Genomic DNA, 16,702 nt, shown 5'->3' on the forward strand with positions numbered 1-16,702 from the left:
TTGTACACGACTGCCCTCTAGTGGTGTGTGTTTTTTGCTTTTTTTTGGTTTTGTTGTTGTTAATACATTCTTCCTAGAATACTGACTGTTTTTGTATGTCTATTAAAATACTATATTATTATGTATCAATTCATAAATAAATAAAATAACCCTGGCTCTAAACAAATGACTGCTTTATTTTTGCTGGGGATACCCTATTACAGATATATTTACAAGGAACTTCACCAGCCCTGAGGGTTCTGTAGTAGGTTTGGGTCCGACAAGAGGATGCGTTCATCAGACAATGGGTTCTGTAGTAGGTTGGGGGGATAATCCCATCAGCCATCATGAATCTTTTACCACTCCCCTAACCAGCATGCTGGTGGACATCCAATCAGAAAGGTCTTGCAAGACCATGTGGGCATAGAACTCACGTTGATAAAACTAGTTTGAAGCAGGAAGTCTTTCTCTTTCACCCAGAAGCACTCCCCAGAAGCAGGACCCTGCAGAGAAAGAAGTCTGAGGTATGGCTACCCACCATTTTATAACTTGCTTTTTCTAAAATATGCTGCTGGGCCTGGTTTTGAATCTGTTTGATATCTTTGGAATCTTTTGATATTTTAGTATGCTATTATTTTATATATGGAGAGCCTGTTTTCAGGGCCTTGTATGGTTTAAAAGTGCATGTAACTTTAGTAATTTACCCCCCTTTTCTCTCATTTTTTCCTCTCTATGCCATGCGGCCTGATTTTGAATCTGCCTGAATCCTTAGTAAATGCTTATTTTATATATGGAGAGCCTGTTTTCAGGGCCTTGTATGGTTTAAAAGTGCATGTAACTTTAGTAATTTACCCCCTTTTCTCTCATTTTTTCTCTAAGCCATGCGGCCTGATTTTGAATCTGCCTGAATCCTTAGTAAATGCTTATTATATATATGGAGAGCCTGTTTTAGGGGCCAGGATTGGTTTAAAATGCATGATTCTTTAGCAGTTTACCCCTTTTTCTCTCATTTTTTCCTCTCTACGCCATGTGGCCTGTTTTTGAATCTGCATGCTTCCTTAGTAAATGTCTATTTTTATATCTGGAGAGCATGTTTTAGGGTCAGGAATGATTTGAATCTTACCCACAGGGCCTTTTTTTTTTTTTTTTAAATGAGAACCCTGACCCTTGTTGTTTTTAAAATTTTATTCTTAAAACCTATATTTACACAGGCAGTATTATATACAGCATTTTTGATGTACGCCTCAACATCTGTAGAAATCTAGTATTCCAAGGGCAGTTTCTGTTCTCTGCAAAACAGCTCTCCTGCAACAAATAAATAAAACAGGGTTATGCATGCACAACTCACAATCCTGTAAATGGTTTAAATTAAATAAACTCACCCAGCACACGTGTTCATGGCAGCCACTCCTCACAATGTAATCTGTAAGAAAAAGGGCCATCTTGTCCATGATTTGCTGGCTCACCGCAGGACATAGACGCTTTGTAAGACTTTTTGTAAGCAAACCACCGAACAGAAAAATAGTTAAAAATCTGCCCTTATTGATTTTCCCATCTGCAAATTCTGCAGCCATCAAGGATGTGAAATAGTTCTCAATATCTAGCAAGCTGTTAGGGTGAAGAGAGTCCATGTGGGGTCTTAGTTCGGCCTCCATTTTAAGCAGCAAGGGGCCTATCCCCACCGCTTCTGGTTTTCCACAGGCCTGCCGGATACAGCCCACAGCAAGAGAGTAAACATGCCGATATTCCATCTTGGTGCCCGTTTAGGTTCTGTTTGGGGAGGATATGTCTGAGCATGTCCCTGGTTGGGTATTTTTGTATATATTCAACAGCACTCACCAAAACAAAGAAAGAAAAACACCACCAAAGAAGATGAGCATAAGGGATGATGAAATGAGCAATCTTCCCAATATCCCTCAAGATATGGGTATGGCTATATTCTACTCTCCCCAACCCCCCCCCCCTTTTTAGATTGTTTTAAAATGTTATGAAGATATATACATGACTGATTTATATTTGATGTTCTACAGAAAATGTTGTTCAAGCCCCTCGGTCTGGGAGAGCCACTTTTTCTCTCTCAAAGGGTTCGGACCCATATCTCATCCCAAAGGATGAGGTTCTCACATCACAGGCTGTTAGAAACACAGTATCTGGTAAATTACATTTTAAAAATTTAAAATAAATTCTAGATGAGTACTGTTTTGAAGGGTTTTCTGAGTAAGACCAACTCTCTCTCTCTCTCTCTCTCTCTCTCTCTCTCTCTCTCTCTCTCTCTCTCTTGTAGATGGCATAGGGCAGAGAAGTGATGATAACATAGGTAAGAACAGCCCCCCCCCCAATCTCTCTGTAATATCTCATTCTAAAATTCAACAAATTGTGTATTATTTCTCTGTGTAAACAGCCCTGAGCCATTTTTATTATTTATTTATTTTGGAAGGCCGGGGGGGGGGGGGGATACAAATAGAATTATTAATAATTATGGTTAACACATGCCTATGTTGTTCACAGTGGACCTGACAAATACCCAGGACGGGTTGCGGAATCTGACTGAGAGTGCTCTAGAGGGTAAAATAGCTTTATTTTAAAAGCATCCCTGCAAATGTATACGCCGTGTGGAAACCTCAGACTAATTCTATCTAACATCCCCCCCCCTTTTTTCTCCCTACAGAAGAACCTGAACCAGCCCCCACACGTCTAAGCAGATTGAAGAGAAAAGCAAAGAGTAAGGGTAGGAGAAAGAAAGAAAGAATGAAATGTTTTAACTATTTTATTTATGTATAGCTTTTATTGATAAAACCGTATGATTCCCTTATCTGCAGATGTAGTATCCCATGAACAGCATCAACCCGGACACATGGCGCCCAGGGACTCTGACGTGGAGGTGCAGCCAGCCTACAAAAAACCCAGAAAGGCTATCCTGGAACCTGGTAAGACATTTCCACACTGCATGACACAAACAGCTACATACTTCAGTAACACACATGTTTGTACCATGCGGGTAAGACATTTCTGCACCGCATGACACAAACACGCTCACACATCATGCACACACCTATGTGTCATGTTGGGGAGGACCCCCCCCCCCCTTGTCTGCGTGGATTCCTGAAGACGTTCCCTCTACTACCTGACGACAGCTGACCCGGAAGCCCTAGGAGCGGGCAAAACCACAAGACACCCAGAGACCGTTTCAGAAGCCTGGTAAGTCTACCCCCCCCCCATGGCACAACACACACACACACACACACACACACACACACACACGTTCAAACCTACTAGCTGTGGGTGATTTACTCCAGACATACATGGTGACCCCCTGCCCCCCTCTGATCTATCTGTTTCAGAACATGAACCGGGGGTCCGTGATGTCCAAGAGTTGAACGCCCAAGATAACGAATTCTTGGCCAGCATGGCACGTGTCACAGAACACATAGAGACATTGATAAGGACTAGGGCTGTGGCTTTTGAACGCAAGGCCGAAGCTGAGCAACACCTTGAACAAGCAAAACGCATCATAGTAAACAAATGGCCGTGATTAGTGATACTTCACAACAGCTAGAATGTCTAAAGACACGTGCAAACCCTGTGTGTGATTTCGTAGACAGAAATAAAAAAGATCAACCATACCCTGTCTGCATACAGGTGGGGGGAGGGTCCACATCTAGCCACCAGCCAGGAGGGTATAGGAATGCTTCTGATTCTTCAGACGAATTTGAACCATCCGAGGAGTCACCTAGTGGCCCCAGTCCTCAGAATGCTTTTACTGAACAGTGTGAAACCCAGAATGGGTCCTCTCTAGGTGAGGCTTCTGATGTTGGCCCGAATACCACCCCCAAAGAGCGGGCTACCCACAGCGGAGCTTCTCGAGGAGGCTTGGCGTTCGATGTTGGACCTGCAGCTGGTTCCCAACAGTTCTCTTCTGAAGAAGCAGCAGGCATTTCTGAAGAAACCCCACCTGTGGATCTTCAGTTTATACAGCGTTATAATAGGAGCTATGCACGCTTTAATGGAACTGAAATGTATTACGAATTCAAGTTTGTGAATTTGGACAGAGTACACTCCTTTTGTGATGCGCTATCTGGGATGCATTCTGCTATTCAAAGGGTTTTGGATAATATAAACAACCATATAGAACCAGGGGACTTTGTACAGCTCAGATTGCGAGCGCCAGGGATTTCAAACCCCCTTTACTCAGCAAGGAGACAGGCAGGCCATCTGAACGCTGAGGCATTCCTAAGCGCTATATCTAACCTGCTTCAAAGTTATGCACAAATTTTAGCTGATGGTGTATTAACACTGGCTGTGATTGTCATCACACACCCCCGAGGAGCCGGTCGCAGGCATATAAAATCAATACCCTATAGCAGCATTATACAGAAAAAGAGGCTGCATCTGATAGATGTCCCCATGCCTAACACAGCCCTCTGTTTTGCAGCGAGTCTCATGGCTGTTCTAGATTTGAGAGCCACCGCTACACAGATAAAAAAGGGAGCAAAAAAGTTGTACCAGGATCTTGGGTGGAGTGAGCAAAAACAAGTGTCTTATGCAGACGTGGAAACCGTAGAGACACACATGAAGGTCAATATTGTTGTTGTGCAATGGGGAACTTCTGGATGGAGTATTTTAAAAACTCCTGAACAGAAGTACCTCAAAACCTGTTTTCTGTCACTTCATAAGGATCATTATTATGGGGTTAAGAACATCAAGGGGTTTTTTGGGACCAGAAATTTTTGTTATGTCTGCTACACACCCTACAGACACACACACGACTGTTTGATGAGGTGCCACTGCTGTTTAGAGGCTGGATGTGTAAAACACGTGGGGCGTGTAATCAGATGCCCCAAATGCAAGATGCAGTGTAGATCACATGAGTGTCTAGGAAAGCATATGAAGCTCGCCGCCGTGGGGCGGGTAGAATGCATCCCGCGTGATCTATGTGAAAAGTGCTTCCGCTATGTGGAGCTGGGTCATGAAACTGAACGCATCTGTAGGGGAAAGCAGTGCCGTGTCTGTTATGAGTACCTTTCCCCCGGGGTAGAACACGCGTGTTACATTCCACATCTACAGTACCCCGAGATATCAGTAAAATATGTGTTTTATGACTGCGAATGCAGGCAGGAGGATGGGATCCACGTCCCAAACTATATTTATGCCAAGGCCTTTGAAGGGGAGACTGTGGAGCCTGTTAAAGCATATCAAGAGAAACAGAAAGATTGGGAGAAGTGGGGGCCCCAAGGGGATTATTGGGAATTTAAGGGAGATAAATGTCTGAATGAGTTTGTATTACGTTTTACATCAGATAATAAGTTTATGGGGTGCACTTTTCTGGTGGCTCACAACTCGCGGAGCTACGATGGCATTTTGATACTGAGAGAGCTAATCAATGAAGGCCTCGATGTAGAGCTGCTCACACAGGGGGGAAAACTGCTGTGTATAACAGTTACAAAAAATGACATAAAATTTATAGATTCCCTATGCCACCTACCCATGGCTCTAGCAAAACTCCCCAAAGCTATGGGTTTTCAGGGCTGCAAGGGCTATTTCCCACATTTCTTTAATAAAAAAGAAAATGAGAGTTATGTTGGGAATATGCCAGACCCCCAGGACTACGCTGTGGATGCTATGAAGCCTGCAAATAGGGAAGAATTCATGAAGTGGTATGAGGAAAACAAATCAAAAACGTTTGATATGCAGAAGGAATTGGCCTATTACTGTCAGAAAGATGTAGACATCCTGATGCAGGCCTGTACAAAATATAGACATGAATTGGTTGAGATGACATGGGATGTCGTTGATAAACCTATGGGGAGGAAAAATGCCAGGGTGCTGGTGGGTATCGACCCTTTCCAATACCCTACGCTTGCTAGTGTGTGCTTAAGAATGTACCGCTACAAGTATCTGAAAGATGAAGAGATCGCCATACCGGCCCCAGATAACTACCATCATCAGTGCAAAAGATTCTCAACTATGTCCATTCAATGGTTGGAATACATAGCCCACAGGGAAAACATACATATTCAACACACTTTGAAAGGGGGTGAGTTTAAGGTTGATATTCCTCAGGAGCTTCAGGAGGCGTCGGGGGGTGTTAAGGCATATTATTTAGATGGTTATTCTGTGAATGGGGGAAAGAAATGTGCTTTTGAATTTAATGGCTGCTTTTATCACGGGTGTGTAACCTGTTATTCAGCACACAAACAGCACCCCATGTTGTTGGAAACCTATGGTTTCCTCTACAATGCTAGTGAGAGGAAAGCAGATGTCTTAAAACGCATGGGGTTTGAAGTCCGTTGTATATGGGAGCATGAGTGGCGTGACATGGTCAAGGGGGATCAGAAGGTGGTAGATTTTCTGAAGCAGCAGGGATTTCCAGAACCTCTGGAACCTAGAGATGCGTTGTTTGGGGGCAGGACAGGCTGTGTGAGTCTGTATTATGAGGCGAAGGAGGGAGAACAGATTCACTACTCAGATTTTACCTCTCTCTATCCTTTTATCATGCGAAATCGCCAGTTTCCCATAGGTCACCCTAAAGTAATTTATGACGATTTTAGACCACTCTCTGAATATTTTGGAATTGCCAAGGTGAAGGTATACCCACCACACCGTCTCTTTTTCCCTGTCCTCCCTGTCAAAGTGAACGGGAAGCTCATGTTTCCGCTGTGCAGTCTCTGTGCAGACTCACAGCAGCTGGAGCAATGCAGGCACAATGATGAGGAAAGGGCTTTAGTGGGTACATGGTGCACTGTAGAATTGAATGTTGCTGTGGCTAAAGGTTACAGGGTGGCACAGATCTATGAGGTTTGGCATTTTGAAAGGAGTTCTGGCAGCCTCTTTTCAGAGTACGTCAAAACATTTCTCAGGCAGAAGCAAGAGGCTTCGGGCTACCCAGCAGAGTATGTCAGCAGGGAGGATAGGGAGAAATACATTGCTGAGTATTATAAGAAAGAAGGTGTGTGTTTACGCCCCGAGATGATTGAATCAAATCCTGCTAAACGCCAGATAGCCAAGCTTTTCTTACATTCCTTGTGGGGGAAATTTGCTCAGAGATCAAACCTTCCTAGGACATCCATAGTAAAAAGCCCTAACGAGCTTTTCCAATACCTCTTTTCAGATAGCTATGAGGTCTCTATGTGTGAATTCCTTGATGATGATACATGTTGTGTGTCTTGGAAAGATGCAAAAGAACGTATAGTTCCACCAGGTCACACAAATGTTTTTCTGGCGTGCTTTACAACCGCCTATGCACGCCTGCATTTGTACTCTATCATGGAGAAGCTGGGGGAACAGTGCCTGTACCATGACACAGATTCTGTGATCTATGTGTCTCGTGAGGGGGAGTACAACCCACCCCTTGGAAACTTTTTAGGGGAGCTGACAAACGAACTACCGGCAGACCAGTACATAACAGAGTTTGTGAGCACAGGTCCTAAATCTTACGGCTACAAGCTGTCAGGGGGGGAATCGTGTATTAAGGTCAAGGGAATTACTCTGAACTTTTCTAATTGTCAAAAAATTAATTTTGACAGTCTGAAAAATCTGGTTTTTGCCTACGTTTCGGACCAGAAGCCGCCACGTGAGATTGTGGTAGAGCAGAATGGCATCGTTAGAAATAAGAGGAGATGGGAGATAGAAACACGTCTTTTGAGGAAGACGCAGAGAGTGGTGTTTGATAAGCGCGTCATCGTTGAGGGTTTTAAGACTATCCCCTACGGGTATTAAAATGGATGTTCGATGGCAACACCCCTTCTCCGCTATCCTTGCGGGACCAAGCAATAGCGGAAAGACGTTTTTCCTTAAAAAAATGCTGGACAATGCACACAGTGTGCTATCTGTGATGCCTGAAAAAATCGTATGGTGTTACTCTTGTTGGCAACCTTTGTACAAACAAATGCTCTGTAAATACCCTATGATAAAATTTGTAGAAGGTATGCCTGAGAAAATTGATGATGATGGCTTGTTACCCCCAAATAAAATCTGTTTTCTTGTTCTGGATGACCTGATGAGTGCTTCATCTGACAGCCAGCAAATTGAACGCGCTTTCACTGAGTTTGTTCACCACAGGAATCTGAGCGTTTTTCTCATCACACAGAATGTTTTCTACAAAGGGAAAGCGGCCCGCACCATAAGCCTTAATGCCAAGTATATGGTGCTCTTTAAAAACCCAAGGGATAAATTACAGATCATTAATTTGGCGCGTCAGATTTTCCCCGGGGATGTCAAGTATTTCACTGAGGCCTACCACGATGCCACACGGGAGCCTTATGGTTATCTAGTTGTGGATTTAAACCCTAGAACTCCTGAGGATTATAGGGTCAGAACGGGTCTTTTCCCTCCCGAATGGCCTGTCGTATACATCAAGAAAAAATCAAAGGGGGGATACAAAAGGGGGTCACACTGATGCTTTCACAGGTATTCCTGTTACCCCACTGCTCTGAGAGCCATGTCTATCCGTGTGAAGAGAAACATACCCCTCTTAAAACTCCTTATTCATGCCTCAGCACGGCAGAGGAAAGCCATACTATGTGCAGCTTCTGATGATTTAATATCAGCCATATCCGAGATTGCCCTAAACACCTTAAAAGGAAATATTCCATTGTCTCCGCACCAGTTGCGTGTGCTAAGAAAAAAGCGTGGATTAATTAAAAAACTGAGTAACAAGCGCGTATCTCTGAGAAAGAAGAAGCTTTTGCTCAAGCAGTCTGGAGGGTTTCTAGCACCGCTGTTAGGTACTGCAATTCCTCTGATAACAAGCCTTTTAACCAAACAATAATGGAGTATGCGGAAAAGATGTACATGGTCCCCAAACATCAGTTAGATCTGTTAAAAGGGAACCCTCCTAAGGAGGAAAACATCAGAGCTGCTACAATCTACGCTTTAGACACTGAAATGCAAGGTGTTCTTCAGAGGTCTGACTTAACAGAATATGAAAAGGCTAAACTTTATGAGGGCCTACTTCAAAAATATTTAACACATGTGAGAATGGGTGATACCGAAAAGGGAAGACTAAACCTGTTTCTACCACAGCCTGAGATGCCAGCTGTTGAAGCTACACACAGCTCTGATCCCTCCTTTCAGGAAATCTTGGACACTCTCCCTGTGCGTTCTAGGAACTCGGCAAAGATTTTGTTAAACAAGCTGAGGCAGAATGCTGCAGTTACAGCGTGGGATGAGCGGGGGCATTTTGTCTATAAGGGGATGGCTGTTGACGGTTCCAACATGGTGGATCTGATCAAGGCATTCACTCAAGTTCATACCCTGCGTTCCAAACGCTTCCCTAAAGGCTGGGATCTGTTCATGAACGGTTTGGCAGAGTTAAATGTGCCTACCTCTGTGGCAGGAAACCAGACCAGTAGGGAGTTTTTGGAACATATGAAGAATCCTACCCCTGCAGCTAGCCCTCTAACCTTAACACCTACACCCAGGACTTCTAAAATACCCGTGAGAACTCACTGGCTCCAATTGTAACCTGCTACATTTATATTAAAACATGTAAAAGTGTCAAATAAATTTTTTCTCTGAAATATATTTTACAGGGTGGTAGTTGCTGCTTTGCGGGTAAGAATGATACAAGCACACACACGTATACTTTTTAAAGACTCAAGGCTTACTTTATTGTTCTGTGAAAATCAGTACAAGATCCACAACCTTGCGTGCTTTGAAAACAATTTGCAACATGCCTAGGCATGCATTTCTTTTTCTTAACATACAGTTCGACCATCTGGTCATTTCTTTCTAAATCCCCAGAATACAATTCTTGAATCTGCTTAAATGTTAATCCCCTACCCCTCTGCAGTAGAAAGAACAAACAGTGGTAGCCACAGGTCACAGAGTCGTGAGCTTGGAGCTGTCGGGGTTGAAAGACTGTCTTAGAGGCATTTTTTCTTAAAAAAATCATTATCGCTTTGGGAAAACGTGGGTGATTTGGGGGGTGCCCATAAGAATCAAAAAACTCTGCCTGGTTGTCCTCTGGCAGGTAGATGGCTAACCAATGTTCTCCCGGTAGGGTATGGTCATGTGTGTTCACTACTAATCCCACAGGTCTTTGTAGCAGTCTCTTTCTAGGCAACCAGTCACTAGGGAAAACTCCAAAGAACGTCTTTCGGGTGCAGGGGCTGGCAGACAGTACGCGTGTTAATTGTATGCTATCCATATTACATATAGTCGAACAGTACATCCCGTCTGTGGTTTATCTCGATGAGATTGTCAAATACCGCATACACAATCATGTTAATGGTCAGTTGAAGCGGTCTGGCAAAACGTATCTCGGCCCTCAGATTCCCTGTCTTAATCAGGGAATAGTGGCTCCCGCATTCTTGGTCAGGCGTTAGATCAAAAGCAAACAGTGTGTAGCCTTTCCCATATTCTTCCCTATTAATGAGCAGGGGTCTGTCTTCTAGATGCTTGCCTGTGGCCTGTAGCAACCCCACATACTCACGGATATAGTTACGCGCTGCAAAATCTGGCTGGTAAGGCTTCATAGGGACGGGAGTACTATCCATATAGAGGCAGGCAAAGTTAATGTCATAATGCTTGAAATTAAAGGGATTTTTGGTATATGAACCACTAAATGCATCGTTATCCACAAAACCAATGATGACAGTTTTTGGCAACTGCCCTAAATACAAATTTTCCTGATTGCAGACACGGCTTCCAGCGGGGATACTGAACACTTTCATACTCACACGGTCCACAGGGTATTTTGCATTGGCTGTGAGCAACGCCTCCGCATGTGCTAACCGCACAGAAGGGTTCAGGGAACATTTCTTGATAAAGAGGGATGCCGATAGTATTTGCAGCTTGTAGCGGGGGTTAGCTCCACCTGCCATCAGACAGAACGTGTCCTTGTTGCGCGTTAGTTTAATTTTCACATCTACACCGTTTAAAAGCAGTTTTTCTTGAAACATAATATCTGTGTGTAGATGCCCCATTAGGTCCACCTTCCGACTTTCAGATGTGAACGCTGCTCTGTCTAAAAATCCTAAATTCTGCCCATCGAAAGCTGTTATCTCGTGAAAGCCCGGGGCATCCTTATAAAATAACCCTGCTGAAAACTGTGTAGATAGAGTGGCCTCACTGTAATTCATCATCGCTTCAATGAAAGCCCTGTAGGGGTAGGTGCTACTGCTCTGACTGACAAGACGGTCTCCCAGGGTCACATCCACCTGGCTAAACATGGCTGCTAGCGGGTAGTTCTCAACAAGGACACCTGCCAGGTTGGTCCCATCCTCCTTGACAATTTTACAACACACATATAAAAGCGTGTTATTCAAATCCAGGTAAAAATCTCCAGACCCCGCAATGAAAAAGTCCAGAGGGGCTGTGTCTGTCAGGGCTGTAAGCGGTGGAACCTCGACATATACGCTTCTCTCGATACTTGTTTGTGTTGGTGCAATTTGGAAAAGGTCCAGTTCCGATTTCATGCATTCTTCGGAGCTGCAATGTATAAAAGCCATTATGTCTTAAAAGATGTCACCGGGAGCACGTTTCCTCTTCCCCTTGGGATGCCTTCGATGCTTCTGAGGCTTTTTCAGGTTCACCCCTTTTCTTTTAAGAGGTTGGGGAGGTCCTAATAGCTGCACACGTGCTGCTTTTTGTTTTCTTTTGATATACATCAGCCCTGACCCCCCTTGTGAGGAAGAAGCTTGATCCATCCTGTTCAGAACTGCTTGGGAGGCATGGCCCACTACATCTTTGGCAATACCTCGCGCTGCTGTTTTGATGTGTGGCCTAATGATTTCCAGCCCCCACCTCAAAAGAGGTACAGCTTTCCTGAAAAGGATCATAAATATACCCCCAATTCCAGCCCCATACATGACAGGGGCCCCCATGAAGCCAGGAAGAGCGCTTCCGGCTTGGGCCCTGTAATAGTTCTTGTAAAGGGCGGGGTCGCCATAGGTTTTCAGAATTGGCATTTTTATTTCCCCTTAAAGTTGTAGGCCTCTTCTGGGGCAAAAGTGTAGCTTCACAATAACCTTGCCAAAACGGAATGGCACACATTTGTCCTGATCCGTCTTTATCTGGACCGTGATCGTATCAATATGGTGCTTGCTGACAGAGATGTAGTGTGGCTTATCATAAACAATGTTAACACATTCACCGTTCAGGCCCTTCACGGGGATACTTCGCAAAAGGGGTACATGGTGGTCTCCCACGATCTGATACTCTACAATGTCTGTATAAACAAACAGAGTGTTGAACCCCCCTGTTATATCTGCAGGAAAAGGGAAACCTTTGCCTGCTGTATCATGAACAAACAGAGTTTTGACCCCACTGGCTATGCTTGATGGGTAAGACAGCTCTTTTGGGTGTGTGTCAGGGAGGAGTCCTAATATGTGTGCTAATTCTGCCCCGGCAGAAAAGGTGTATGCATTGTTAGGACTCATAATCTGTATATATCTAGTAACAGAATCATAAAGCAGGGTAGTCCCCTCTAGAGCCTTCTGGGTGCTGGTGATTTCATTCATATCGTGCAGCAAATCGTTTATGGTGGAGTAATATCCCTTTCGTAAGTAGAAGGTCCATTTCTTTAACCCCTTGCTATATTGAAATGGAGTGTCTGTCGTGATGGTGTCCCATGTGCACGGGTACTGTATCTCTGAGAGCCCACTCCCCGGGAAGATCCAGTGGCCTGGCTAGTTGGATGGTGAAATCTGAGCTAGCGTTCTGTGGAAAGGCCTTCTTGCTGGCGTTACTAGGGAGTGTGATGTAAAAACCCCTATCACCCATTGCAGAGGTCTGAAGCAGGTACCCAGCTATTGAACTTGTCAGGCCACCCCACCCACTTCACTAAATGTCGTTTTACTTTGCCACGGCCTTTTGTAGCTAGAATTTTTTCAATCCTGTACAATTTGCCCTCTCCTGCTTTAACTTTCTGTAATTCTTCATGATAGAAGCTCCCAATAACTGGCTCACAATAATGAGCTCACTGGCTCACCCATGTAGTCTTTTACCAGATAGACCGGGCGTTCAGCTTTTCTGATGACTCGGTCCACTATAAACAATTCTGTGGTGTAGTTCTGTTCATAACCTTTCTCAAAAACCCCTTTAATTTTTGAAATCCTGACGTGATCTCCTTTTCTTAACACTGGAGACTTTGCTTTTTTATGGCTACAGCTTCCATAGACTCTTCTCCAAACAGACAGGTCGTTGCTGGTTGTGACATCTACCGGCCTGCATTGTATGGTTCTGTGAAAGCTGTGGTTATAGCTCTTTAGGAGTTGAGGCAGGACATCAATATACCTGAATGTGTTATGAGCAGTAAAATACCTCCACATACGTGTTTTCAAGGTTCGGTTCAGTCTCTCCACAAGAGCAGCTTTGACATCGTTGTTGGTGACAAAGTGGTGAATACCTTGCTCCTTTAACAGGGTCCCTACAGGTTTATTTAAAAATTCCCTCCCTCTATCTGTCTGGAGCTTGCCAGGCTCTCGGCCTTCTTTGAAAATAGCTCTAAAAGCACCGGCCACTTCCCTCCCTGTTTTATCTTTTAGAGGTACAGCCCAAGCATATCTAGATAGAATGTCCACAACCGTCAAAATGTACTTGTACCCATTGTTGTATTTACAATATTGCTGCATGTCCACTAAATCGGCCTGCCATTGTGCATCCACCCCTGAAACAACAGTCTTGTTTCTTTTAAAATGAATCCTTGCAGGCCTGTGCAGAGTGTAAGCATCCTGCTCTGAAAGCCATGCCTCAACATGTCTTTTACGCAGATCTCTACTCTGCTGTCTGGCCTCTTGAAATAGTGGGTTTACACCTCCAAAACTCCCCACTCTCCCAGGGTTGTAATATATTTTCTTTAAAACTTCTTCGGCCCCTGCCATGGTTCTGTTTAACACAAGTATGGACACACATATTTAAAACAAATTTCTTTTATTGGGCCCCATCAGTACACGCACAGGAAATGCAGGACACATTGACATCCCTGAGTTGCATGTTCTCAACACCCCGTACCTGCACAAAAGAGGGAAATATTTTAATACTAACAGGTTAAAAAAACACAAGTAAACAAAACAAGACTGCTTAAATCGCCTCCAACTCACCAGCTTGCCAGTTTCCGCATTGGGGTCTGGTTCTTCAGGCTTTGTAACCACAAGGCCATCCAAGGTTTCCTCCTCCTCGCCGCTTTCAGATGATGAAGTAAAGCACACAGCCCTACAGTAATCGGCCCATGGGTCGGTCGGGTCTGGGGTCAGGCAGTTACAAGATGACCAGTCTTCGCTCGATCTGCAGCACTTATGCTCGCAATAGACGACCCTTGACCGGGATGACAAGTAAGATTCGCACCCGCACTCATCTGAATAAGTATACTCTCCACATGAGCTATCACAACACCTCTCGTCGCCAATCAAATTGGGGTCTGCTCTTCACCCATTTTCTCTTCTTCCTAAGCCGCTTTTGTTTCACAGGCTCTTCTGTTTCAGAATCTGAGGAACACACGTTTCCCACTTTGGAGGTGGTAGTTGGAGGCTCTTCATCTTCAGTTTCCATGGTGGTTAGAAGGCTGGTGTCACAGTGCCCGCAATCACATTCTAGTCTACCACCCTCATCCGAGGGCCCTGCTGCAAAGTTAGTCTCTGGAACCTCCCCAGCAATAAGATCAGCCCTCTGAGGGGTTTTCATACCCATAGGAGGGAAGGACAGACTCCGCACTTGCATAGGCTTAATCTTTGTGGGTGCCTGTGGCGATGATAGGTCTGTGGCACGCGGTGGAGTCCTAGCGTCAGCCATCGTCTCTGTACAGCTGTAAAATGGCTTCCCTCTAAATGCACCACCCCTAACCCTGTTCATAGAGGGGTCACTTGACCCGGTTTCACCCAATAAAGTTACAAAAAATGGCCGTCCAACCATTATCACGCCTGCGCACTCGGTCCTTTCCAGACCCTGAAACCTGTTCCTATTGGTCCAGGGTGGCTAGGCGTGTTCGTAGAGGGGTCACATGCCCGCCTTCGGACATGTCTGGACATATTCTGGGGTAGGGGTGGCAGGGTGGGTGCCAGACTTCCGGGGTGAGGGCGTACCCCTACTTCTGACCCTTTCCGACCACGTGGGGTCTCCTCTGGGCCTTTTCGACCAATAAAGTTGCACAAAATGGCCGCCTGACCATTATCACACCCGCTCACTCGGGCCTCTCCAGAGCCTGAAACCTGTTCCTATTGGTCCAGGGTGGCTAGGCGTGTTCGTAGAGGGGTCACATGCCCACCTTCGGACATGTCTGGACATATTCTGGGGTAGGCGTGGTAGGGTAGGTGCCAGACTTCCGGGGGTAAGGGCGTCCCCCAATTCTGACCCTTTCCGGTCACGTGGGAGTCTCCTCAGCCCCTTCCGATGACGTATTTCCGGTGACGTAAATGCATTTTGACAGCTGCATGCCCCGCCCCCGTGACGTCACTGTGACGTCATCCTCCAGCCACGTGCTTTTGTTTGTAAACAAAAGCACATGGTTTTTGACAGCAGGTATGCCCCTATACTACTGACCATGTCAAGTTGTGAAATATCCTTCAGAAAATGGGCATCCGGAACATCTCATTGTTCTCATGAGGAACCTATACAGAGGACAGGAAGCCATAGTTCAGATGGAACATGGTGGAACAGACTGGTTCCAGATCGGCAAAGGAGTAAGACAAGGCTGTATACTCTCTACTTCTTTATTCAGTTTATATGCTGAACATATACTAAGAGAAGCTGGATTGGAAGAAGATGAGTGTGGTTTTAAAGTTGGAGGAAGAAACATCAATAACCTGCGCTACGCTGATGACACACACCACTCTGATAGCTCAGAATGTGGATGATCTGCAAGCTCTAGTAATGAAGTCAAGGAGCACAGTGAAAAAATGGGACTACAATTAAATGTAAAGAAGACTAAACTAATGACAACGGGTACAGCAACCAGCCTCCGAATTGACAATGAAGACATTGAAGTGGTGGGTAGCTTCTGCCTTTTAGGATCGACGATCAACAGTAAAGGATCCAGCAGTCAAGAAATACACCGCTGACTAGCACTTGGTAGGGTTGCAATGAAGGCCTTGCAAAGGGTATTTAGATGCTGTGACGTGTCTACACCTACAAAGATTAGAATTGTTTGGACAATGGTTTCCCCCGTGACACTCTATGGATGCAAAAGCTGGACTTTGAAGAAGCAAGATAGAAAAAGCATTGATGCTTTTGAGCTTTGGTGCTGGAGAAGACTTTTGAGGATACCATGGATAGCCAGGAAAACAAACAAATGGATCATAGAACAAATCAATCCAGAATTTTCACTCGAGGCACAAATGACCAGACTCAAACTATTATACTTTGGACACATTATGCAAAGACCCAGCTCACTTGAGAAGTCCACTATGCTAGCAAAAGTTGAAGGAAAGAGAAGAAGAGGATGACCAGCAGCAGCAAGGTGGATTATGACAGCAATGAATGTACCACTGAGAGACCTTAAAGGCCAAGTAGAAGACAGATCATCCTGGAGAGAATCTATCTATGTGGTCGCTAAGAGTCAACACCGACGACACTTAATCGATCCATCAATCAATGATTCCTACTGTGGAATTTGTCTTTTTCACAGCTGGGAGAATGCTGGGTGTTCCCATGCAGCTGCCCACAATGACCTCCCAAGATCCTGATTTCAGCCTGTCAAAGAGGGTATCCGTAAAGGAGGTATACCTTCAAAGTGGAAGCAAGCTTTAGCCTGCAGTGACATCCAGTTCTGCAGAAGGTAGACCATAAT

The 16,702-nt window shown here is 44.8% G+C and overlaps 1 protein-coding gene across 5 annotated transcripts; it reads left to right on the forward strand.

Annotated features, from left to right (window-relative positions):
• Positions 1-317: 317 nt before the first annotated feature.
• Positions 318-7,968, forward strand: LOC128341802 (uncharacterized). 5 transcript variants are annotated; one of them, XM_053288351.1, is made up of 8 exons: positions 318-503; positions 1,812-1,906; positions 2,010-2,132; positions 2,264-2,296; positions 2,488-2,544; positions 2,648-2,707; positions 2,799-2,906; positions 3,321-7,968. In XM_053288351.1, the coding sequence occupies exons 2-8, from the start codon at positions 1,852-1,854 to the stop codon at positions 3,509-3,511; spliced, it is 627 nt and encodes a 208-aa protein (XP_053144326.1). In that variant the 5' UTR covers positions 318-503; positions 1,812-1,851; the 3' UTR covers positions 3,512-7,968. The 5 variants fall into 5 exon arrangements, with proteins under 5 accessions (XP_053144326.1, XP_053144322.1, XP_053144324.1 ...); XM_053288347.1 differs by having other exon boundaries at positions 2,648-2,701; XM_053288349.1 differs by having other exon boundaries at positions 318-1,906.
• Positions 7,969-16,702: the final 8,734 nt, after the last annotated feature.

This window comes from Hemicordylus capensis, chromosome 2, assembly GCF_027244095.1.
Source record: "Hemicordylus capensis ecotype Gifberg chromosome 2, rHemCap1.1.pri, whole genome shotgun sequence".
NCBI classification, from domain to species: domain Eukaryota; kingdom Metazoa; phylum Chordata; class Lepidosauria; order Squamata; family Cordylidae; genus Hemicordylus; species Hemicordylus capensis.

Excerpts from the sequence above, each read along its gene's own strand:
- LOC128341802 (XM_053288348.1), top strand. The coding sequence starts at position 3,502 with ATGGCCGTGATTAGTGATACTTCACAACAGCTAGAATGTCTAAAGACA.